This window comes from Manduca sexta, chromosome 11 (assembly GCF_014839805.1).
Source record: "Manduca sexta isolate Smith_Timp_Sample1 chromosome 11, JHU_Msex_v1.0, whole genome shotgun sequence".
In the NCBI taxonomy this organism is placed as follows: Eukaryota; Metazoa; Arthropoda; class Insecta; order Lepidoptera; family Sphingidae; genus Manduca; species Manduca sexta.
Genome location: NC_051125.1, coordinates 3,427,051 through 3,453,937, shown reverse-complemented (window position 1 = coordinate 3,453,937; position 26,887 = coordinate 3,427,051). Strand labels below are relative to the sequence as shown.

Sequence of the window (26,887 nt, the reverse complement as noted above, 5' to 3'; positions counted from 1 at the left end):
TTTGTGCAAAGTTGGTTGAATATATTTTTATTACAATAAAGCGAAACACATCATATATCAAGCGAGAACTATTTAAAACATTTATACAACGGCCTTAACACCTCAGTTTATTCAAAACACGAATATTTTGCACAACAATGGCTCGTTATCGATTCCATACGAACCCCATAAAGTATAAAGTTTAAATATGAAAGAGAATTGCGTCGTTCTTTTACCCATAAATAACGTTAGATAAATATGTATCAATGTCTTGTCGAAGTGTGTACTTTCGATTATACTGCCGACGTGATTTGAAGAGGGTAACTCTGGAAATGGGATTTTCGGAAATTGGATGAAAATTATCTGGTGATATTTTTAGGTACAGACAATTCTATTTGGTAGAAGTTCATAACCATGTAAAACTAATTCGACTGTAATTATATATATATTTAAATAATTTTTATGCGATGTAATTAAATGATTAATTTAATACATAAAGTTTTGTGAGCCCTAAACAAAGCACAAATATTTTAGTAAATTATGATAAGCTGATACCTTGTGTTCCTTCATAACCTTACCTGATATTGAATTGTACTTCATCTTTTTTCAAAACAGCTGAAAAAACTAAAATGACTTCAAAAACCAGCTTTGCCATAACAAATAACAGCAAAAATCAAATTCGTGAGTTACGTCACTTGCCCAGCCAGTAGTCGGTATGGGGCGAGAATTCAAATAGTTTCTGGAGTTGGATATAAAGGGATAAAGCGTGTTCAAAGTAACGCTCGTCTTTTATGTTTCGTGTCGATTTGACGTGCTCGTAACACGTTGTTTTCAGCGGCGACGATTCGACGTCGCCTCGTCGAGAATACCTCGTATATTTTATGTTTGACACACATAATAGCGTTTATGTTGTTCTTTTTCAGTTACATCAACGGAATCATTGACATTGTTTTGTTTTAGTTTATTTGTATTATTATTTGTAAGTTCGGGTTAATGGAATGATCTCTTATGCGAGCGGATACTATAATTAATTGTTTTTTCTCTAGTATTGTTATAAAGTATATTTATTGTTATTTTATTTGTTTCATGTTGTTTGACTTGTAGGTCTCTAGCACATAGTACTTTCAGCATGATTTTTCCTTCCATTATTTTAAAGTAGACCTTGTTTATTTATTTTTATTATTTTATTTGACCTCTATAGTTATGGGTAACTAGCATCGGCATTTATCTTCCATTCGCAGTAGAATTTGTTCTACGATATATTTAGAAGATAAATTAAATATGTTGAATGTGTTAAATTATAAGTAGCATTTCACTCGCAATAATTAAGAGTTAATTGCGTTGGTTCCACGCAGTACAGTTTTAATTAAGCCTTTTATTGTGCGTTGAATATACGACTTATGCTGTATGTGTTTATGGCTCTAGGGAAGTGCGCAGCGTGCTTGCAAATTACTGTTTTTTGTTATAAAATGCTTGAATTAAGTGTTGGACCGAAATATTAATTATTTTATTAGAGACTCGATTAATCTATACTATTATATAAAGCTGATGAGTTTGTTTGTTTGTTTGTTTGAACGCGCTAATCTCAGGAACTACCGGTCCAAACTGAAAATTCTTTTTGCGTTGGATAGCCCTTTGTTCGTGGAGTGCTATAGGCTATATATCATCACGCTATACCCAATAGGGCGGCCAGTAATGGCTAATCTCAGGAACTACCAGTCCAAACTGAAAAATTCTTTTTGCGTTGGATAGCCCTTTATTCGTGGAGTGCTATAGGCTATATATCATCACGCTATACCCAATAGGAGCGGGGCAGTAATGGCTAATCTCAGGAACTACCGGTCCAAACTGAAAAATTCTTTTTGCGTTGGATAGCCCTTTGTTCGTGGAGCTATAGGCTATATATCATCACGCTATATTCAATAGGAGCGGAGCAGTAATGGCTAATCTCAGGAACTACCGATTCGAACTGAAAAAATATTTTTTGTGTTGAATAGTCCTTTGTTTCGTGGAGCTCAAAGTTATATATCATCACGCTATGACCAATAGGAGCGGAGCAGTAATGGCTAATCTCAGGAACTACCGGTTTCAACTGAAAAATTCGTTTTGTGTTGGATAGCCCTTTATTTGTGGACCGCTATAAGCTATATATCATCACGCTATGACCAATAGGAGCGGAGCAGTAATGGCTAATCTCAGGAACTACCGGTTTAAACTGAAAAAATCTTTTTGTGTTGGATAGCCCTTTGTTCCTGAGAGCTATAGGCTATAAATCATCATGCTATAACAAATATTACCGTCTCAGTAATGAAACATGTTGCAAAAGCGGGGAAAATTATGAGTTTTGAGAGCTTTCGTTGCCTGCGCTGCGTAAACGGTTAAAGTTATGCAACAATGATGTATGACAGGATTGTTTCATAAAAGTTCTAAATAATATAACAAAGTCCCCGCTGCATCTGTCTGCCTTAACGTGTTAAACTCAAAAACTACCTAACGTATTAAGATGAAATTTGGTATGGAGACAGTTTGAGACCCTGGGAAGAACATAGGCTCCCGGGAAACTACTATTTTTATAACGGAAAACTTTAGCCTGAAAAACTTTATAACGCGGGCGGAGCCGCGAGCAAAAGCTAGTATTTGATAAAATGAAGCAAGATTTTTTAAAACAAATAGAAACAACATTTAAATTATGTATTATAATTTCACAAAAACAAATAAATCCAGGTCCTTATAATTTATGTGGGTGAAATAAATCTGTAAGCGGATACAAGTTTATCCTCAAACAGGGGTTTGGTCCTTCGAGCCCGCGTGAATGTAGGATGACGAATGCCCACATCTTCGGCCCGGGACGGGTTATATAATGCGTAAAATTACTGTCTTCAACTATCTCACATATATTTTGGGAAACGGGATCGTTTTGGGGAATGTTTTGTTTGTATTATCTGGATCTTTTCACATTTTGTATGGTTGCATTGTTTGAGAAACATAATGGAGGGATTAGTTCTAGCTAAGTACATTGTTAATGAAGAAATTTAATAATATTAACTGGTAACCAGCAACCATTTGTCTGAACAGTGTTTAGGGTACATAGATATAACATAATAATTGCTAAAAATACATGCAAAATAACCATTAACTTTGATAGATTGTTTAAAGACTAAACGCTAACCTGTAATTATCTTTAAGAATACGTATTTAGTTAGTAATCATAAATGGATATTTACATAAACATTGCAAGCGATTAATTTGAGCTTCGCGTCCAATTCGCTTCCCACCTAGGTATTACTTAAAACAAACGTCTTTCGAATTGATAATGTATGGTGTCAAAAACATGCGGGCTTTGGTCACGTGCTCCTCGAGTTTAATTAAGCGGTAATTAAAGTTCTACACTGGTCTAAAGGCATTCATTTAGCGCGCGGGACGCCGCATCTTGGCGCCCACCGTGGTGCCACTTTATTACTTGTTCTCTATGGTACACCGTGGAGGTATTATATTATTATGTTAATAATGGGATGATATTAACTAATAAAATGAATACACTGTTTATTGAATTAATTTTGCATTTTAAATAATGTAACCATTTATTTTAATTAAGGGTACTTGATATCAGACATCACGTTCTCAGTAGGCCAATGTGGTCCTTATAAACGATTTCAAAGCAGACGGAGTCTCATGCAAAACCTAATCTTGTATATTCATATAAACGCGTTACAAAATAACCTCATTTTCCGTCTGTTATCACTCGCTCGCGTACAACGTTAAATGCATATTGCGCGAACATTTTTCTTGCGAAAACCGGTGGCGACGCGCGTACATCTTTATTAAAAATTCAGATGCTGTGGATAAACCCGGCTCGCTGAGGGATGAGGCGGGAGTGATCTCCGAGATCATGATTGAACATTTTATATTCTCGCCGGTACTATAACGACCCGCCTACTGAATTATGGCCAGGTTTTTTTTCACATAGATCGTTTACAGCAGTCTTGGTTTCGTGTAATGACCGTCTTTATTAGCTGCTCATTGTTAATGAAATATACGGTATATACATAAGGAAACATAGAATCTTTATTAAATAATATCATATAAGTGAATCGATTAACAGGAATTTTTAATCAGAGAGCGCCTCTATTAGCGCCTCTTTAAAATTTTGAATTGTATGTTAAATATATTTTGCTTCACGTCTTTATATCCTATAACATGATAGTCTACGTAACTCAAGTAATTAAATGTCCACTTAGTCCTTTGAACAAGTTAATATTATACGTTTGTACTACATGACATGTCATTAATGTTATCTACGATGTTAATTATCTTTCAGTTTACATTAAGTATGTTTAATAATTAAATTATTAACGTTTTGAAACAGCAATTAGTTTTACTGCGCAAAAACATTTATTGTGTAAATTAGAAATATAGCGTATACGTGTTTAATATATATTTGTGTACAATTAATATTAAGGTTATAGCTTAAGGTCCATTTTTCATACATTTTGTTTCACCTTTAATCTGGGTAACTAAACAAGTATTGGCAAGTAAAGAATTTAAATTCACGTCTAGTTAGTGATTAGTTCTCGCAGTTGAAAGAAAAAACGTATAAAAATAATTAATATGCATGGATATTTCGGCCTTTAAAATTTAATATGACGAAATTTTACTTGCCAATACTTGTTTAGTTACCCAGATTAAAGGTGAAACAAAATGTATGAAAAATGGACCTTAAGCTATAACCTTAAAGTGAAAGGGTAGCGTTCTAAAAAACCAACTTACGTGTATAATAAAAATTATAATATGTAAATCTTAACTAATTAAAGGTTTTGCTTGAAAAAAACTGGTCGGTACGAACGTGGGTACTGTACTTTGAACGTTTTATTTAATAAGGCTTTGTGCAGCCCTTCGTACATAATTGTTAATTAATTGCCTTCTCAGGAAAAAGGGACTCGTAATGGCTAATTAGACGAACGATAAATATATTTTTGAGACCGCGCCTGAATTTCTTGATTGTATGCCTTTTGAATTATGTATTATGGTATTAATTTATGATGTTAATAAATATTCCTTTGATTGCGGTAGTAGCATGGTGTTTTTATAATTTATTTTTCTGCGCGGACATTATAACAATGTTTTTTTGTCTTTACATTTCTTATTAATCGAAGGTGTTTTGTATTTCCGTAGAGTTTTTTTGAACGTTGCTGCGATTTTTTTATTCATACTTCGTCGATGAAATATAATTTTCAAGGGGTCAACTCAAGGTATATCGTTTAAAGTGGTTTGATCGCGTACAAAGCAAACCACAGAGACATGTCTGGAACAGACTTTGAACTAAATAAGAATCCAAGGTTTTACGGGAATGGTAAAAAGAATGCGATAACGGGCAATATTTACAAACTTATGTATTACTTGTTTACGCATTTACCTATTATAATAGGCATAGGCAGAGAGTATAGTTCCCGAAGTTAGTGTCTAAGTACGTATCTCTCGCTTTCTTTTACCCTGAGATATAATGAATAACTGGATGTTGTGGTTACTCGTAAATTCTTTTGGCGTGTGGGGAAGTAGTTAACAATGTTTTCTCTATTTCGCCTAACGTAATATTATAGCAATTTTAAATTCAGATTTCCAATACAATAGCCAGTTAATATTCAGGGTTATTTTTAAGCCGTTGTAAGACATCTAATGTTTTAGGGAAATTACTGCACTGCAGCTCTGCGCAATGCAGCGTTTTGTAAGTCAAAGTCGTAGGTTTCTATTGTTAATAATAATTTTTCATCAATCGAGTTAGTTCGTTTCGTCTCCAGTTATAAAAACAAAATTCTTTCCACTATAATTACAACCATATTTCTCTTCAATTTCAAAGCTTTTCCTGTTCTATCAAAATAAAAACCCGTTGAAATATAGTATACCTCCGGCGGGTTTCAATCGTGGTTTTATTTAATTAAAACGCATCCTCATGGGCACCGGCGGTCGGCGTCACGTGATTTCATTTTCCTGTCCGTCTGTACGGGGTTATACGTTATACTATTGGTTTTGTAAAAACTGGTGAGACGGTAAAAATAACGTGGAAAATGAGTTAAGAAATATTCAAGTTAAAGAATGAAATGAAAAAGAAGTATGTTTGTGTTACTGTGATCTTATTATATTTGATTCAATAATTTTATTAATATGGCTACTATCACTAAACGTTTTAGATTTACGGATTAAAGCCCTGATATTTGATATTACTTTGTATTCATCGTGTTTTATGAACTGTTACAATTGAACACAATCGGTTCGGGACAAGTAGAAAGCAGGAACATTTTAAAAATGGTTTGACTTTACCGCCGACGTTGCGCCGTCATGCGGCAGGAATGTGGATTACATAAATAAAACTACATACGGTTTTTTGATACATAATAACAGTGTTTAACTAACTGAAAGATTAACATTCTTAATGCAGTTTTACAAAAAACTTTAAACTTTAAGGAACCCTTATCAGATTTGAAATAAGCGAACAAGTAACAACTCTAGATTATTCCATACAAAAATGCCACAAAGATATAAAATATATCACAGATAGTGTCGACACCGCACCAATTCATACAACAATATTGTAATATATGCCCACTTAAACGGAATAGCATGCATAATTCCGTGTACACTGCGACACAAAAATTCCCAAGATCAGCACACTTCCAGCAAATAGCAGTTATCTCGCGGCTATCCAATAAAGTGTCCCGGCAAGTTCTTGAAAATGTAGCCGGGGAAGTTTTAACATTAGACCTGACCTAGGCCAATAGCTATGTTTTTATAATGTTGGTAGCCGCTCCGCTCCTGTAAACTACTGTTTCTTTAAGACGCGAATGCTTATCGTAAAACGTGCTTCGAATTCTCGGCTAGTGTATATTAATTAAGGGTTTTACTTAAAGACGCGACTGGAATAGTTGGTGTTGTGAGAATAAAAAGGGTTGGTGTTGCCAATTAAGTGGACCTCGAGTGTAGCAATTAAAGTGTGATAGTAGAAGTTAAACAGAAAAATGTTTAACGATGTCTAATTTGTTTTGAATTCTTTTGTAAATTTGTTTGAGGTCACTATGATGTCTGGTCAGAATCGTTCAAATTTAGTTTCGCCTATATGATATAGAGATTATACAGACAAATATTTTCTGGAATAAAAGGTAGCGTATGCATTATTCCAGCATCTGGCCATCTGTGTTCTGGCGGTTACATTTAACAAACATTAAGTAATAGTGTCTAAGTCTTTTGTATGATAGAAACCGTCCGCGTAAGGCACCGTAATGTCTATTTCTTCCAAGCAGTAGTGTGCTTGGACTTGTTGTGTTCCAGTTTGGAGGACTTTGAAGCCAGAGTAATAGGCATCATGAGGCCTGACATCTTATGTGTCAGGGTAACCAGCGCATCGGAGTATCTCGCAGTACTTTGTACTTCAAGCTTCTGTATGATGTTGCTACTGTTTGTGGGCGGTCGTATCACTTACCATAAGGCGAGCGGCATGCTCATCTCTTCTTTCAAGTAAAACTTGGAAATCTACAAATATATTCACAAACCCTTTAAAATATTTTATCACAATAATACTTAACCGTTTCGTAATAAAACCGCATAATTAATAAGCACGTTATTCTTAGTTGTTTTGTGAAGTTTCGCCCCGTTTATCTCCCTTACCCGTATTCCGGATTAAACTGCAATGCTCTTGTATATAACTAATATTTATTGCATAGTTCCTGGGCCGTTCATTATATTTACGAGGTCTATGAATGGGCAAACCTGTACCTGTATGGTTTATGACGTTTTAGCTATTTCTGGAAGTATTTTTGGTGGGTATTGTTAGCATATCATGGCTGTGTTTAAGATGAAATAAAGGAATATACTATCGTTAAAATATGACTGGTTTGAAGTGTGTTTATAAGCGATGAAGCTATTTTTTACAGGTCATGAAGACGTGGCGGTTGTGCGCAATAACCGGGAATATAATTTGACGTTTATTAACAAAAGTAGTTGTGTGACAAGCGAAGCGGATTGTCCGCCTACAGACTGTTTTACTTATAATATATAACAAGGTAACTACAAATACCATCTTCAATATAAATCACAGTGCATTGCGATTGTCTCTAAACATTGGATAACAAGTTACAATAGCCTGATAATTAAACTGGAACCCAATAAAGTTAATATGCTGCAGTAGTTGTAGATAAAGAATAACTAAAGGATATTTCATTTATGAAAGACCTAGTATGTACCGAGTTAATAATCTGAAAAAAAAAAACATGCATCAAACAATATTCATTATTATCTTTGAATAAATTCAGACAGCGTAAAATTTCATGAAGAAGTGATTAGTTCTAAAATTTAAAAATCATCCCCTGATGGTGAATTTCTTGCACCATGAAGTTTTTATTTAATTTCTGAACGAAACTACAGCTAAATTACTCTCTATTATTGAGCGGAGCGGTCGGTGGCTACCGTTTTTCCCCATTCAAATTGAATCAGCACGTCTGTTGCCCAGGGGATTTCCTCCGAGATTAATTCAGTCGCTTTTGTAGTTGCGACCATGAATTATTGTTTAAGTTCGCTCCGTATGTTGGTTGCTGTCATTACTGCGTTTGGATCTGTTACTTCAGGGTATGTCTTTTGAAATTAGAAATGAATAGAAGTGTCTGTTTGTGAGTGAATAGGGGTTCGGTTCTCATAGGGTCTTATGATTATTTGCACGGAGGATTGTTCTCTTCAATATAGAAATGATTTTTTCATAGCATAAGTAGACTTGAAACATGCAGACACCCCCTTTGGGGTGTGAGTAATAGGCAAGGACTTATATCATGCTACGTTAATGTAATAATTAATAACTATGTTTAGCTCATTGTATTTCGTAATAAGGTTATTTGAATTGTTTTAAATGCTTTGTAGTTGAATTGAAATAAATAAACGTTATCTGTGTTTGACGTGGCTCTCCGTCTAGACGGTTTCAAGTGGGAGTTATTGAATCAAACATTAATTTGTAGTTATAAAAGAAAAATTTATACCCGCTTAATTGTTAGAAGACAAGTTTTTTTTTATTTGTTAATAGGTTAACAATGTTTTTATGGAGCCTATCCTATTTAGTATAGTGTAGTTAGTACTATGTACTATATTTTGTATCTGAAATTTTTGGTAAAAATATCTTTTTGAACATTGTTATATCTACGAGTATGTATTTTAAAAATGTAATAGCTAAGTTCGATATGTAAGTGTATTGACAAATACTATGTCACTGATTACCCTCAAAACCAAAAAGTACTTCCTTTTTCTTTGTAATGGGTGAAAAATATCAGACATAAGTTATATCTTATAATACAGAACCTATTTTTTCAAAGCAATCCTTATAAAAAACTGTTTTTCTATATAATCAAGTTTTTATGTACATGAAAGTGAAGTCACGAACCTCTTATTATTCAGAATCTATTTTATCAAAGCAATCCTAATAAAAACTGTTTTCCTATATAATCAAGTTTTTATGTACGTAAAGTGAAGTCACGGCCCTCTAGTTAACAATAAACGTTGTTTACTTTACCTGTGTCCTGTATACTCCAAATTATGTTTTAATAGGCCTTCAGCGCAAATCGAATGTCCCCGCATTATAGAAAAAATGTCCCTTGGGCTCCATTCCGAGAATTTATTTTAGTTTAGTAAGATAGACGATCGAGTTAACCGATACTGCGCTCTAGTAACATACTTAGTCTGGCCATAAATACTGTTACACTTAATTATAAAAAAATATTACATTTGAATTTCGAATCTGTCATTTTTATACGATTGTTCATTGTGTTTTCTCATTTTGGCGCCAATACATTGTAAAATATTTTGCGATATTAAAATGGTGTGGGGTGATAAAGAGAACCGAATCGCTGTGATAGCATTACACAAAGTAGGTATGGAGCCAAATGCAATTTTTAAAACTCTCCATACACTTGGTATTAGTAAAATGTTTGTGTACCGGGCTATTAATAGGTACAATGAGACCTCCTCTGTTTGTGACAGAAAAGATCTGGCCGTCCACGTAGTGTTCGTACGAAAAAGGTGGTCAAAGCAGTAAGGGAAAGAATTCGAAGAAATCCTGTCCGAAAGCAAAAGATTTTATCTCGGGAAATGAAGATAGCACCTAGAACCATGTCGCGTATTTTAAAAGATGACTTAGGACTTGCAGCCTATAAGAGACGCACTGGCCATTTCTTAACTGATAATTTAAAGAAGAATAGGGTGGTAAAATCGAAACAACTACTGAAGCGGTACGCAAAGGGAGGTCACAGAAAAATTTTGTTTACGGATGAGAAAATTTTTACAATTGAGCAACATTTTAACAAACAAAATGACCGTATTTATGCTCAAAGCTCTAAGGAAGCTTCCCAATTAGTCGACAGAGTGCAACGTGGACATTATCCGACTTCAGTGATGGTTTGGTGGGGTGTTAGCTATGAAGGAGTGACTGAGCCATATTTTTGTGAAAAAGGTATCAAAACATCGGCACAAGTGTATCAAGATACCATTCTTGAGAAGGTAGTTAAGCCCCTTAACATCACCATGTTCAATAACCAAGTATGGTCCTTCCAGCAAGACTCGGCGCCGGGTCATAAAGCTCGGTCCACGCAGTCTTGGTTGGAATCGAACGTTTCGGACTTCATCAGAGCTGAAGACTGGCCGTCGTCTAGTCCCGATCTTAATCCGCTGGATTATGATTTGTGGTCAGTTTTAGAGAGTACAGCTTGCTCTAAACGCCATGATAATTTGGAGTCCCTAAAACAATCTATACGATTGGCAGTGAAGAATTTTCCCATGGAAAGAGTGCGTGCTTCTATTGATAACTGGCCTCATCGTTTAAAGGACTGTATTGCAGCCAATGGAGACCACTTCGAATAAGCTTTTTATATTTTTAATTGTTTTATATTTATGTATTAAACTGACACACTGTAAAAGTAATAAATGTTATTTGCAGTTAACAATTTTCTTTTTTCTTTATTACAATATTTATGGCAAGACTAGGTATAAGTATAGTTAAAATTTTTAAACAAGTATTGTAATGACTTAAATATATAAATGTTAAAAATAAAAAAAATGTTGCAATTGTAATGTCTGCGAAGTTAGTCAAAGATTTATTACGGGTCATTGAATTATAATAATATATTTTTTTAAATCAAATTACCATTTTAAAGATTAATAGACAGCATTGAATGAAAATATAAACGTATCTATTTTTCATACAAGCCAATAGTTCTTTAAAGTTACACTTGCTCGCGAGTGTATGTTCAGTAACAGCAGCAGATAACTCTATTTTTTATTTTTGGTAGATAAAAACAAATGTATTAATTGTTACATATTTATGACAAGTGACAACCCTATTTCCGTGCTATGTTTATCTTCCAACCATCTTTTGTTTCATACTGGAGTGCGTCCCTATAATTCCCTTTTATCGATAGTTGGGAACTCTTCGAGTGGACAGGGCGCAGGTGTCGTCGGAATTGTTTCACTGGAAAACCATTTAGTGGACCTGAAGTCGACTCCCCGTAGAATTTATTAAGTACCTCTTATTGTTTATTTGTTTTTGTCCGGTTTTGTAGTTATTTGTTTGGGTTTAAGTTCATAATAATGTTTGTATTACTGAATAGTTTACGTTCCTAATTTGGTCGGTATTGCTGGCTAGGTATTCTTTTTTAATTTTTAAAGTAGGTACTTTTGTCATTACAAATACTTTAGTTAGTTATTATCATTCAACATATAAATAGCTTTTGCTCGTGGCTTCGCCCGCGTAAAGGAGTTTTCTGAGATAAAAGTCTCGCTATATATTTTTCCGGGATAGAAAGTAGCTTATAACCTTCTCAGGGTCATAAACTATCTTCATAACAAATTTCGTAAAAATCCGTTCAGCAGATTTTGAGAAAATCGATAATATACAGACCGACAGCAAAGGGGACTTTGTTTTATAATATGTATGGATAAATAAACCGAGGTTTTTTCTATTTATTACTTTTACATATTGTTTATTTTCTTCTTCTCGTAAGTATTTATATATAACAAATAAACCTTGCTAATTTTTATTTATGCAACATTAAAAATAACCTCAAAATATTTACTTCCATTCAAATATTCAAATACATTCTTTTCGAGTTCAACGGCCTCAAGTTCACCGGGAGCGAATAAATCACATCATTCCAATGAATACGTCATAACGTGACCTTTCCGAATGCTCACCTGGCGGCCCGCGGCCCCACATTGGCCCCGTGTTTGCCGTTTCCCGCGCATTCATCGAATGTCTTTGATTTTATTTAAATAATTTATTTTATTTTTCGAATGTTTTAGGTTGACAGTATCGTGCATTATCTATGGATTTTTTTTATAGATAGCACGATAACGTGACTTTAATCCTCATCGTGTTGTACTAAACCTTAACGAAAATGTAAAATATTTTATTATATTATGCTTGAATTAAAAGTTAAATTAAAGACAAGGTATAAACAGAATTAATTAACATTTTAATATCACATAAAATATTAAAATGCATCAGAATGTAGAATTTGAAGACTAATGGTCTTATTCATAATAAAACTATCAGAATTATCGGAAGTTTATCTGGGCGTTATCGGAGGCATGTAAAAAATTGGTATTCATAATGGTTAAATTGCGCTAAAAGTCTCCGATAAAGATGCTTTGATTTATCGAGCCTAACCCCCGTCTTTACACCTATGTTTAGCGTTCGCTAGCAAAAAATGGCTGACGTCGGTCAGCTGTTTCGTGTTTGACGCTTGTTGCCAAAGTCAGTTTGTACTTAGAAGTAAACAACATTTCGATCATTTTCGTTTCAAGAAATAATTTTATTTAGTTACGTATTAAAAATGCAAGCTAGGCTGCTTTAGGTAGAAAAATGTGTCGTCAGAAATTAGATGCATTTTCTCTGGATAATGATGAATTCCGTAAACGGTATTATTTTTCCCAACATACGGCTGCATTTATAAGTGACTGATAGTCCGCGAAGAGTTGCAGCTTCACCGTATAAGTTGTGGCAGATCATCAGAATTGCAAGTATTAATTAACTGCATTGACATGTTGGGATCGTCATGAGGTAAGTTAATTCTATTCCATATTTATACAGACATCGGTAAATACGTATACCTAATGAAGAGCTACTTTTAGATTCGTTTTCTTAATAGATGTAAGATGTTGGAGACCTCTATGATTATCTTAAGCCACTACCAGTGGTATATGTAGCAAAGTGGAGCGTGCGCTCGTATTACATGCCGCAGATTATAATTATGCCCCACTTCTTTTCAGAGGAACCCTTGTTAAGGCTGGAATTTCACCATGTAAAGACTTCCCATCTATAATTGGTTGTATTTATTACACCCATATAACATTAAAAAAATATGGTTGTGATGCAGCCTAATATTATATAGAAAAGGATATTATTTCCTCAATGTTGTTGTTCAGGTAAGATTTAAAGGTTTGTTGTAGGTGAATTGTGATGCTAATCTTCAGATCAGAGATATTTGATGGCAAAGCAGCACTCATAACTCCCGGATATTGCAACAAGAACTTTGGTGTGTGGAAACAGCATTTTCAATGTCTGTTTCATGGCATATCTTAAATTTGGAAATGTGAAGACTACTATTGTGGCTCTTGCAGTGTTGCACAACATTGCAATTGCTCAAAGAAAGATATATGCCACAGAAGTGTGTCCAATATTGAAGAGGTGTCAGAATCAATTATTATCATCATTGACCCAAAATCTAGACTCAAGTTGTTCACACTGAAAGGTAACTAATTATACAACATAATTAAAGTTAGTCATTGTCATTTGTTTTTATAAAATTTATATTTTTCTTTTATTAATATATCTCAATTTTATTTTTTTTATTTCACTGGAGCTCATTGTCCATCTGAATAGCATGTAACTCTTTCCTGTGTTGCACTTCTACTGTTGCAATTTATTCTGCAGATGTGGAACAAACCTGAAATTATGCAATGTATAAGCATTCAACATAATTTGAGATAAAAAATGTTTATTCAAATATACAACAGTAGTATCCCACAGGATTATAGTATAAAATTTAAATTACTTAATGATGATTTGTTAATACCTCTCTTATATTTCCAGGTGGAGGTGGATTATAGTATACTAATGCATCATATGCATGCCTTAATCTGTGTACTTTACAAATTGTAAATCATATTTGATTATATGTTGACTTGTCATAAGAGCCTTTTATATATATGCCTACATGATAAATAACGGTTTTTATTTATTTTCTTTCTTATTTCAACTAATAAAGACCTCAAAAATATATTTTACTTATGACCTACCTAAAACAATAATATCCTACATGATTATAGCATAAAATGCATATATAGATATCTCCTTTATATTTTCTATTGGAAGTGGGGTCTGAGGAGGCACAATGAGCATGATCTAAAAAATAAAATTGATTTATTCCTTTTATATTTCATTGTGCTGTTTTAACTTTATTATTTGTACTGAATGCCACCACGGTACATAATCACTATTGTATATTATCCAAATATTTTATTTATATGAATATTTTAAGAGTGGCTATCATAGTGCGTATTGTTGCGTAATAGTTGCGTTGACATGCGCAATGCAAGAGTAGCAATATTACATTTCAGTTAGCACAGCTCCCCCAAATGAATCTACGACACCTATATGAAATTGTAGTTCGTGTCGACATTCACGTTCAAGAATTCATATTCTTTTAGGGAGGGTTTTGGTTAGGGAGCGGGTTCATACCCGCTCCCCTAATCAATTTCTTCAACGTAATCTTGTAAAAAAAAGCAATAGTTAGTAATGCAGGAATGCATAGCGCAAACGTTCAAATACAGAAAAGAGCTGCACCATCTTTGTCTTCCCCCAACTACTTTTCACTTCTCTACCATTTTATCGCAATTTGCTGCCTGCGTTCTTCCAAGTTTTACAAAGAATTTCGAGAACAACAAATAAATCTTTCTCCTGTATTTATTTTATTTACTTTTTGACAAACGCCATTGTGACAATGACAGACAATTTTTTTTTATTGTCAGTTTCCAGAGACAAAACTTGGTAGTAATTGGTAGAACTTATTTAAATGATTTTTTCTACGAAATGGCAACATTGTGCACATTTAAAGGCCTTTTTGTTATCGGAGGTTTATGAAACCATTATGAATAAGAAATTTTATCGAAGGCTTGGTAAGCTTATAGGACGTTTTAACTATTTGCGATTTATACCTTCGATAAGGGTTTTATTATGAATAAGACCATAAAACATTACGGATGCATCACGTCTTTTTCAGCTTTTTCAAAGTCTAATGGATAAGCTATTATGTTCGCAGCGGAGGCGCGGATTAAATCCCGGAACGCGGCAGAAAGCTTTTGCCTTTTCAGTTGGCATGTTAGTATGTGTATTATGCGCACGTGACAATTAGATATATGCTGACAAGATCGGCTTTGTACGTCAAGCCGGCGTAATTGCGTCGACTGGCTACGGATATTTATTTCCTTAGCCGATACTTTACTTGGATGCGATTCAACTTACCATAAACTACAGTACAGTTACGTAGCCGTGTCCGCAAGAAAGTAATTGATGCTGTTTCAGGGCGACAGAAATGCAAACATCTTCAATATTCGTATAATATTCGTAAAAATAGATTGAGATTATTTGCCTCCTTCAGAGTTAAGGCAGGCGCGCACCTTTCAGCACTCAGTCAAATATAAAATACGAATCCACTTCGCAAAATTCAAAGCGTTGAATTCTTGCCTTCGGAATCTATTGTGCGATATTCACATGACGTCTGTCATCATCTGAGATATGGCACATACGTTCAATCCGCTTGATGCACCGCGAAATATGGAATTTGCTTTGTTATGAATGGAATTGAATATTGCGTTATAACAATGCATGTGGGATACGTCGGGCTCGGTTCGATGTGTGAATGGCTGTCTAGTATCTGCCAGAGCTTTATGGTTTATGGACATTGTGATTGTAGATACCTTGATGTATTCAGAACGAATTGTATCAGTCTTGTACTCACTGTTCCATTATTTGGGCACGGGCCTTCTCTACTTCTTAGAGTGTTTACGACATTGGCCTAGTGAGGATTGGCAGACTGCACACACCTTCGAAATTCTTACGAAAATTCTCAGGTTGTATAAGTTCTGTACTTAATGTCCCATTTTTTGGGCACGGGGCTTCTGTATTTCTTAGAGTGTTTACGACATTAGCCTAGTGAAGATTGGCAGATTTCACAACCTTCGAAATTCTTACGTGAATTCAAACGTATAAAGGTTTCTAGTCAATGTTTCCTTGTAGATGTATAGTTATGAATTAAATCTTATATATAATCTCTATTATATTCCAGAGTGTAGGCATTTTTAAGCAAATATAAGAAATCTAAAATTACTTCAGGTCTCTTTTGAAGGTTTCTCATATTTAATTTTAAATAATTAAATAGTTTAAAATATTGGTTTATTTAAAATGTGCGCGGGTTTTATCGGTGTTTAAGTGAATAAAAAATTATACTGAATCTCGTTAGTTAGTGCATCATGTAATTTGTAGATTGTTTCCATGCCAAATTAATAAAATATATATAATATTCACATTTTAATGATGCAGGATTTAATTGGAATAGAAAGGCTAGAGAAATGTAGTATACAAAATATGTAGGCAAAGCATATACGCAGCGTTGTTTGTCTTCACACAACTTTATCGTCCCAGCAAGTGCAGTAACGCACATAAAACCTTATCTGAATTTCTGAAGACTTCATCTGCAATGCATTGTTCGCGTTAAAAAGATTATTACAGGGCGAATCTCAGTGCTTGAGATTTTAATATTACCGCGTCTCTTTTGTGGACGACCATTGTATAAATCCATCTTAGGCACACTTTTATCATTGTCTCCCAAAGTAAATACGGGAGATGGAGACGTGGCAGCGAGATATTCCCTTCTCAAGATTTCTGATAAACCATTTTTATTGAAATTTAAACTTTACGTTTTCACGCTTTAGTAACACTTTTCAATATCGGTGCTATTGCCGGCCTGATTTATTTTTATTTCAATGAACGTTTTGTTTTTTATTTCAAATTTTAAAGCGGGCATTATTTGCAGTTTGTCTTTATAGTATATTTTATAAAACAAATACAAAAGGATTGTAGGAGCTTTGTTGTAGTTTTCAATTTGTTTACGGCAAGCTGACTTGTTAAACATTCATGTCTTTATATTATAGAATAAATAGCGAGATATCAGAACCGTATATACTTGTACAGGTTATCATAAGTTTCGCTAAGGCGTGTTCCACAATGTTGTAACATATGTTATAGACTAGATAACTTGTAATATAGATAGCGAGTGATCTAGATAGTATAAGTACTATAGTTGATCAATGGTTACCATTAGTTACCATTTGACAATGTGACTTTTGTATTTGGACATATAATTGACGTAGCATTTACTAAACAAGCCCTTAGACATCAGTTTACCAACCCGCAGTATTCCTTATAAGTCTATTTTATCCCCATTATTAGAACCTCTATATTTTATACATAAAATGCCTTTACAGAAGCGCATTGTGAGGAAATAAGGGGCTATCTCACTACCGTATAAAAGTCTTAATCATAAAAATGCTTCTGTTGTGGTGGGGGCGATGGAACGGCGATACTTAATAGCCCCTAGAGATTGCTAATGACTGGATCTTACAATTGGACAGATAACCAAAATGGATAAATATGGCGGCACGTTGTTTCTGAAATTGTAAAAAGCGTACTCTAATGGCATTTCGGGGGTTCAAAATGACCGAACACGCTGTTTCATTACGCAAATGTATAAGAATTGCGTATTTAATATGAAGCTGTGTTTATTATTTTCGATTTATTTTTGGTATTACTTAGAATATAAATGTTATATACAATGATGTAAATAAATATTTAATTCAAGTAAGCTTTATCCGTAAAAGGCGCTTTGGGATAATAGTATCTTTTTTTTGTGACAAAATGTGGCATATAGTATATAAATAGATTATCTGTGTGCAAAGTTTCAAATAAACCCATTTGGCCGTAAATTTTAATACAAATACTTTATAACATTATTAAGAAACTACAAAGAATTTTGTTTCAACAGCGCGCACTTGGTCCAAATGACTTCGGTGTTCTATCCAATAACGTACAATTATTATTAGATCCAATTATTATCTCTGCTCATTTCGAATTAGAAACGATAAAGAATGAATACTAGAATTCCCACGACTTTAAATAGTTGCTTATCGTATTAACATTAAGCTACGTACCTCCATATCTATATTGAGCTACAAATGTAAGACTGTATTTCATCTCTTGTCTCTCATCAGTTCACTGTTTCACGTAGATCGTCGATAATACAGCGGTAATAATATCATATTATTTGTGATATATAGTCTATGGTTTAGTATATTTATAATTTCTATATATTGTCTGTATTTATAATAAATGGCTTATTCTTTATCCAATGCTCCATTGTATATTTAAACTTATGTTTGCTTTATTTTCAAAAAAGAGATCAACTCACCTTGGCATAATGTTTGGTGGGATGCCGCTGGTAGTGAGTGGTCGGAAATAAGTAAAAACCCACAAACTGCATAATGTGCGTTTTGTTTTAAATGAAGTTAATAAAAATGTGTTCTAAAAATTAGTGAGACGTAAATCTAATAGTAACTTCTGCAATTGAAATCTCAAATCTAAAGATATATTGAATTTGAAGAATTACGATTTCCAAACTTACCTCTGGGCTATAAAACTTGATATTGACATTTTGCTTTTAAGTTTATTATTCGCTCAGAATATTCCTTTATTCCCCGCAGACATGAAAGTTTTAATGCGTTCGATATTCTTAGCTATATGCAGTTGGATTATTTAACAGATCAATCTAGCAATGGTTATTTTACATATTAGAAGTCTACTCTTAATAGGAGTACACTTCTAGTAGGTGACTCATAACTAAATATTTTCAAATGGATCTGTTGAAAGCGGCCTGCATTCAGTGTGATCATGTGAACTTTATCAAATTGTCGTTGGTTATTTACCTCCGCAATATTATACGAATTAGAAATATATCAATATCCAAATATCATCCATGCGCTTCAGCCCATTATATCCCTCTAACGAACTAACGGTCGTGCAAATATCTTCTTATATTAAAGGTATTAACACACACTCACGCCTTTTGTCTCTGAAGGGGTACGCAGACGCGCATCATTTGCACCCACTTTCCTCCGTGTGCGTTTCGTCCCATGATATGACAGGGCACGAGCCTATCACCATGTCGGGTACAATTTCCAGACTCAGCTGATATTGTATAGCAAAACCCAACATCACTTTTCCCGACCCAGGAATCGAACCCAGACATCAGCACTGCTGTCGTATCATAATACAGCCACGCCAAGGCCATAAAACATGATCAAGGGTTCATAACTCAGTTTTGTTTCTTTTTGTACATTCCCATTTCCTACGCATAGCTACTCATTCCCACGTGTGCTTGTAAGCTAAGTGCAGTGAGCTATTAAACACGAACAGACGTAAGTGGCAAATGGTAAATTATCGAACTGGCACTTACCGTCGGCGCTGGTAGAACGAGACATAAATCCACGTGACGTATGGCACCGCCGCTGACTTTCAACAGAGAAAAACCGTGAGACACAATCGATTCGGACATCGGTAGGAGTCTGTTTAATCGGGAATATTTATGTTCAGTTTCCTATTTTCGACATTGAAAGAAAACTATTTAGCGGATTTTATCGCGGTGTTTATAATTTTTTACTGCGGACTAAGGTGTTGGTCATCCGAAAAGTCAGTTACAACATGTACCTACATTTTACAATAATAAAATGTAGGTAGATATTAGTCCGCCCCGTGACCACGAAGGATGCAGCCTTCGAAACGTCGCAATAAAATTAAAATTCGTAAAATAGTTTTATTTCAATGTCTACCATTCGCATAAACATAAAAAATCCTTTGTTTTCTATATTTGTATCTATGAACTGCTTTATATTGAATATCCTAGTGTTCGTTTGTGTTTTGATTGACACTTTATGATATATTTTAGTTATTCGGAACTTTTTACATTATTTATTTATTGCAGTATGTTAGTTTATAAAGTTGTTAACAAGTCTACTTCATAAGAAGATTTCATAGTCCCACTTTAATTAGAAACAAAATAGCGTTTTTATCTTAATTAAATATAAAAAAAAAACTTAAAACATAAGGAACCATTCCATACAGCCAAAACCAATTCAGTGTGAAGCGGACAGCCAACCAATTCCATTATGAGGGCCGTCGCAGATGCGATACATTGCGACTGCGGCACATACTTCATTAGACAACCGCCTTCGGTGTCTAGTTTTTCTCTTTCCACTTCGTCTCCAAGTTTCCGCCCTCTGAAACTTTTTTCTTTTGATATATTACTTTGTTGTTCACTATTTTAAAGTAGAAGGTAACTGTTTCTTTAGTTTTAATGGGATTGTACTGATATTTAAAAATATGCTTTCTTGTACTCGAAAATTTTCCGTGACTCATGCCTTTATAACAAATTTCAGACATACATATTTCAAAGAATATTATAAACTAAACAAAGATACATCACGCATTTCTCTCCGAAAAGGTATGCAGAGACGCAACCAGGGCACCTACTTTTCGCCATCTCTGTTCCGTGTCTTGATGTTAGAGAGCCTATCGTATCGGGGCACACATTACAGACACCGGGTTGATACTGAGCAGAAAAACCCAAATATAATTTTGCCCGACCCGGCATTAGAACCCAGGACCTGCCGAAATGCACATGCAGTACAACTACGCCACCGCTGTCCGAGTCAGTCAGAGTATTATAAACTAGTCTATTCCTATGCCTTTATTTACTATGTCCGTGATGTTTTAATTCTGTGGGTTGATATACGAGTAGATTAAATTAACATATAATTCTCAGTAATTGGATTATGAATCGAATGGCTTTTGAATGTCGCCATTACACACGAATAAAAGATTAGGTTAATTGACAAACTGGCAAACGTATTATAGATATACGTGATTCTTTACTTCACCTATTTGTTTTAGCAAACACTAAATTAACGCTTTTACTATATTATATAAATTATGCTCGCTTCAATGTACCACGTTTCATATTATAACAAGATATACTCGTCAACGTAACAAAACTTCATCACATTATCCAGCATTTCTGTGTTAAATTCAACAGAAAAATTCACGTACACAAAGGTCGCACTTCGTAGAAGCTTTGTCCTCGGGCGTGCGCCAGTAAACCTTCAACTAATTTCGTTCTGCAGATATCTAATAAGTCTTCGTTCCTCGCCGAGCAAATTTGCCTTAAATTATAAAGCTTATTAGGCATTGTTCCCCCGTGAGCCGTAACCTGGCGCAATAGAATGTTCTGGTACAGCCACAGCGTCTGTTTGAAATACATCATCGACGGGCGTTAATTAATTAAATTTTTACTGTCACCTTTTGATGTATTTTTCTTTGGTAGTATTTTCTTGAAAGTATCACGTCTATATAATATTGTAGTGGTTGCGCTGTACCGATGTGCTTTACCTGTATGTGTAGAATATAAGCGTTCGTTGCGTTAGGCTAAAGACACTCTACAACGGAGTACAATAAACAGATTATGTAACTCTGTGTTTTAATGAATGGTGACCCCCCACGTACTCCTTACCATATCGCTAGCGTAGACGAACTAACTATACTGTTGAATATACTTACCTGTGGTAGAATATATTTTATATCCGTCTGGATAGCGACCACCGTACACGAGGTGTTCAAACCCGCTACAGTAGCCTACGTCAGTGTGTCGCGTTCCGGGATCAGTTTGTCTATATCCGGTTCCAACAGGCCGGCATAATTGTGTCGACTGCCGAGGGGTAGTCATGTCTCGTCAGTCGACATTCTATTACCCCACTCCAGTTACCATCAGGTCCAGTGGGGTCACTTTGCCTTGAACAAAAATGCCTATAAAAAAATATACCTTTTAACATTCAATGCCTTATTCTATTACTTATGTCTCATATAACAAATATTTACGATAGACTTAATTTGATCAAACGAACACCGTCGTTACTTTTCAAAACAGTTTCCCTAATTTAACATTTTACGTACTTACCCAAGTCTTAAAAACACTCAAGAACCTGACTGGGACTGTCTCTTTTAGATTAAAATAAAACCGAGTCAAAGCACAGTTATGAAATCTTAACTAGTTATATTTTCAAAGGAATTTAATAAGAAACAGCACCGCTCCGTGGCTCGAGCAGCGAAACTTTTTACATACACTTTTTATAAGCTTTTCTTTCAGAAAAAAATGTATATTTGTTTGTGACATTGACAAATTGTCCGGCACTGTCTGGTTTGTCAAAAGGTTTTCTAGTTTTATTTTGTGTTTACATTTATTTTGATGGAATCGTCGAAGGATAATGTGAACGATTCGTGCGATAACACTGATGGGCAGAATTATAGTAACATTTCAGTCAAAATTTACGATGAAAAGAGCGTCGGTGGTGCTGATGAGGTCCCAACAGTAACTACGAACAATCTAAATGAATTGAAAGTTTTGGATTTTTATTCGGCTGATGATGTCAGGTAAGGTTTGATTTATTAAACACGAGCTATGTCCGTAAATAATATCGCGTATTAAAATAAGAAGATTATACTTTAAGGTTTCGCATCTTATTGAATAGTTTTATGAAAGGAATCTACTTTTATTATCTAATAAGAAAATTCTACGCAATTATGAAGGCCATCTTCAAAGCGGTCTTGATAAAGTAGAGAAAGGTGATTTTATTAATGATCATAGAATTAAAATTTTATGAAATTCCTTTCAAATTGTTTTATCCAAGTTATTAATTTCCAGACAGTCAATTAAATCGGTGTTAGCTGGCAAGGGGCTGTACAAAAGCGATGAAATACCACTACCAAAAATAAAAGAAAACACAATTCAACCAATATCGAAAGAGCGCAAAGAGCTACACAAAGAGGATACTTTAATAAATAGTCAAGTTGAAAATAATGTTAAAGAGGTAACACCCAGTGTAAATAATGATATTCAGGTTCAAGAAAATGGAAGAAAACGACGCGGTAGACCAATAAAACCAGGACCCTCTAAGAATCCAGCTAAACGGTACAAAATAGAAGATTTCTATGTCGGAAAACTTTCCAATTTCGTTCATTACAAGCGTAAAGGCGACTCGGAGAGTGATTTTGATTCTGAATCTGGTGTTTTGTACTAATCTAACACAATTAACTTAAAAAATATTAAATGTTTCTGTTTTCGTATTTTAATTTATACAATTTTGTTTATTACAAACTCATTATCGGTTAATGCATGTTTTTATGTTGTTAGGGTGTCACGACGCATTATTAATAACTAAAAAAAATATAGAACTATGAGAAGCTTAACTAAACTATAAATTCTAACCTTAGAACCTGACCAACCTATGAAAATTTTTGTTGAATGTTAATTACACTAAACTATTTCTCTGGATTTCGATACAATATTTTATACTAAAAAGTTTACGACACCTGAGAAATCCTCTTTAAGAATTTTGAGGGTGTATGAAGCCTATAAATCCGCACTAGGCCAGCGTGGTGGACTAAGGCCTAATCTCTCTTAGTAGTAGAGGAGGCCCGTACCCAGCAGTGGGACAGTATATAATGTAATACAAGGCTGATATTATTTCATACTATATAAACAACTAAATGTAGTGCATAGAGAGAAAAGTTAAATTTCCTGACGTCACGAATTGTTTTTAACAAACACATCGCGATTTTGCTTCCGTTTATCAGGTCGAGTTGATACCGTTTATGTTACTGTATCTTTGAGCGGCACTATCGTATTTCAGCAATCTCTTAGCGGATCGTATCATATCGGAAATTGAATTTCCGATTGGCTCTGGGTGCAAGTCTGCTAGTAATGGATGGGCCCGTGGTCCCTGTTTCACCAACTTCATGAAAATGATAGATAGAAATACTTGAAACTCGTATTTCAACGTTCCCGATGTGGAAATTGAGGGATATTGATGTAGTCTCTTCTTTTGCTTTTTGTTTATTGCCTTTCTGAGGATAAATAGTGTTTGTTTCGACGTTCAATCGTTCGTTTTTACGTTTTGCTTTATACACGTGTAACCGGTATGTTGAAAGATTTATTTGGAATTCAGTAAGTTCCAATTTTTTATTAATACCGTTGTAACATCAAGAAAATACGATACATTATTAACGTTTTTTTTTCTTTAGGCATCATCTTATTAATTTATTTTTATACATGGACCGCAAAGTGACCTCACTGCAGCTGATGGTAAGTGGAATGGTGTCCAATAAAATGTCGACTGACGAGAGATGATTACCCCTCGGCAGTCGACACAATTATGCCGGCCTGTGGGAACCGAATATACATTGGCAGGTGGAATATACCCATTTCTAGTTCAAGTATTTAACGGAATGTTAGTAGATTTTTCCATAATTTCATAAGTTATCCCATCATGTTCAACTATAAAACCAAATCTCCAATACCTCGAACCGGTTTTCTCGCGACTATTTCAATTCGAAGCGTGTCACGTACGTGTTTGTACATTTGACAGCTAATGTAATATGTACGGAGATAAATTGGGTCCGGCCAGGGCGAATGACGGATAACAATATTTATGGTGATGGGCTCCGAGTAAAAGCAATTTTATCTGTTGGTTTACATTTGCATTTGTTTATTTTGTTACATATTTATAAAGGGGAACGGGTGCTGGATGGATTAGTTGTTTTGTTTTGCAAAGGAGTAAGTTGGTCGCCTAAACTGTGACTCTTGACTGCCATACATCCTCAACGTCTGAGAAATCGATATGTTGCTGGTCTTAGTGGGAATAGATTTCATTGAAGGTCCTTAATCTGGTATCATGAAGACGTTACACGAACAAGATCTTTTATTCATACTTTCATATATACAAGTATATTTTCTTTATTTTCACAAATATGAAATTTGCTTCAACTGTCGTCTCGCAAAATTTAAAAATGTTTGCCTTGAATCCAGTAGACTGACGTACCCAGTAATGTTTGTAAAATCGGCAATAACATGAGGTAGTATCTCAAGCGTATTCAAATATCACAGTTGCGATGTTTCCCGTGAGAAATCGCTGATTTCGGTAGTCAGGGCTATTGACTTATGTCCATTTTTACGTTTACTTTTCATCAATATCATTATCAAACAAATGGCTTATCCAACCTGTACCTCATGGTGGCATAAGAATACTAAGCGTATTGTTTCTTAAAAAGGCATATTTATGTTACCTCTTTTATCCAAGAAAGTAAGACTGAGATGTAACTTCTACACCTACGGCTCTCATAGGTTATTGCCGTCCTATGAGGAAAATGGCAAGTCTTTTGCCATGTCGAATGGAAATTACAATCTTCGAGTTTTGTAGTATCTTAATAAAATACCGATTCAAGAATTAAACTGAACCATACGGACCTACATTCACTACACCGATCTGCTTAAATGTAATTCACTATTCACCCACAACGAAAAGAAGAACTATAATCTGCAGCTGAATATCAAAGTTTCCTTAGTCCACATTTCTTATCTGGCGGCGGAACGCGTGATATTAGATGGCCAGCGAGCACCGAGTTCTCATCACGGGCCGCTGCCGGACACTTTATGCTAATTAGTTTTGCTTTTACGCCTTGGAATTCAGCTAGAAAATGAGTTGGCCCAACTTGGGTAATGACTTCCAGCCTGTTCTCAAGGTTTTAAGATGTTTTTGGACGGCCGCTAAGTTACGTAATTACTGGCTTTAGATAAAAATATCATGGAGATGCTTTAAAGGATGAATTTATAGAGCAACGATTTTGTAAATTGTTCAATAGCAATGCGATTTAATATCTTGTAGCAGTTTTGTGTATGGTAAATTATACATTGTTTTATGGTCCTAATAAATGTCGTAAGTGCAATACGAAAACTTTTTTTATTTATGTTCTTTCATTTAAGAATGTAGTCTTCCGAAATTTTTTAATATATTTTCTTGTTATGTAACTAAGTTCGGTACGCGTTGTGTAACTGCTCTTAATATAATCCAATTTTAATTATTAAATAAATCCATTATTCAATTCCAATCAGTACTCAACCAATTTATACGTTTTGAAGTCAATTGGAACGACACTTCCACAGTTTTCTCAGTTTTTACCCTCGCGCTCGTACGATCCACTAATTAACAGATCCCCACTCTTTTCAACTTCATCCCAGACCGTATCATTGCTAGAAGTCAAAGCGGAACGACCGTTCTGTGCATAGAGCAAATTAACTCCACGTACACCGGTCCCTAATCATGAACTATGGCCCCAACGTACCTTAATCTAGGGAACCCCAACTTAAAGTTTGAATTGCATCGACCCAATTCCGCATGTCTCCGAAATGGACAATGCATGTAAATTGCCACGTTTTATGTGTTGAAGTCATCGTTATGGTAATGGTAAAAATGTTAATTTGTTAAGATTTAATTAGATTACCTTGCAAGTTGGGACTTCCATTTTAATTCAGTTAGAATATTTACGTTACTAAAAATAGACTTCTTCATATTCGGGCACTCTTGACAGTAGTGGTTGTCGCGATGGTGATACATGGAAAGTTGTTGACGTCGTCAGTTGTCTCGGCGATGTTTGCAGGTCTGCTACTGCTTCAATTTGTTGGTTAGAACCGCTGTGTACACTGTCATGGACTGTATTGTCGTTTCGATCAAATCAGTCCAGCGAACTTCTAGGTAAGATCATTAACAATATGAAGATAATGTCGTAAAATATTTTCTTACTAAAATTCAAACTCGATTTGCAGGAAATTTTGCCAAAATAATTCGTATTAACCTGAACCCCTAACTGAAGCGTGTTTAATGAAACTCG

At 34.7% G+C, this 26,887-nt stretch overlaps 2 protein-coding genes and 1 long non-coding RNA gene across 7 annotated transcripts in view; 2 read left to right on the top strand and 1 right to left on the bottom strand.

Annotated features, from left to right (window-relative positions):
• Positions 1 to 26,887, top strand: part of LOC115452964 (uncharacterized protein CG43867) — a 341,602-nt gene that overhangs the window by 12,515 nt on the left and 302,200 nt on the right. The window lies entirely within an intron of this gene.
• Positions 13,844 to 14,363, bottom strand: LOC119188989. Its single transcript, XR_005112192.1, has 2 exons — positions 14,299 to 14,363; positions 13,844 to 13,946 (listed from the first exon to the last, which is right to left on the bottom strand). It is a non-coding gene; the product is annotated as an uncharacterized LOC119188989 (long non-coding RNA).
• On the top strand, positions 22,318 to 23,297 carry LOC115450495. Its single transcript, XM_030178525.2, has 2 exons — positions 22,318 to 22,594; positions 22,866 to 23,297. The coding sequence occupies exons 1-2, from the start codon at positions 22,410 to 22,412 to the stop codon at positions 23,239 to 23,241; spliced, it is 561 nt and encodes a 186-aa protein (XP_030034385.2). The 5' UTR covers positions 22,318 to 22,409; the 3' UTR covers positions 23,242 to 23,297.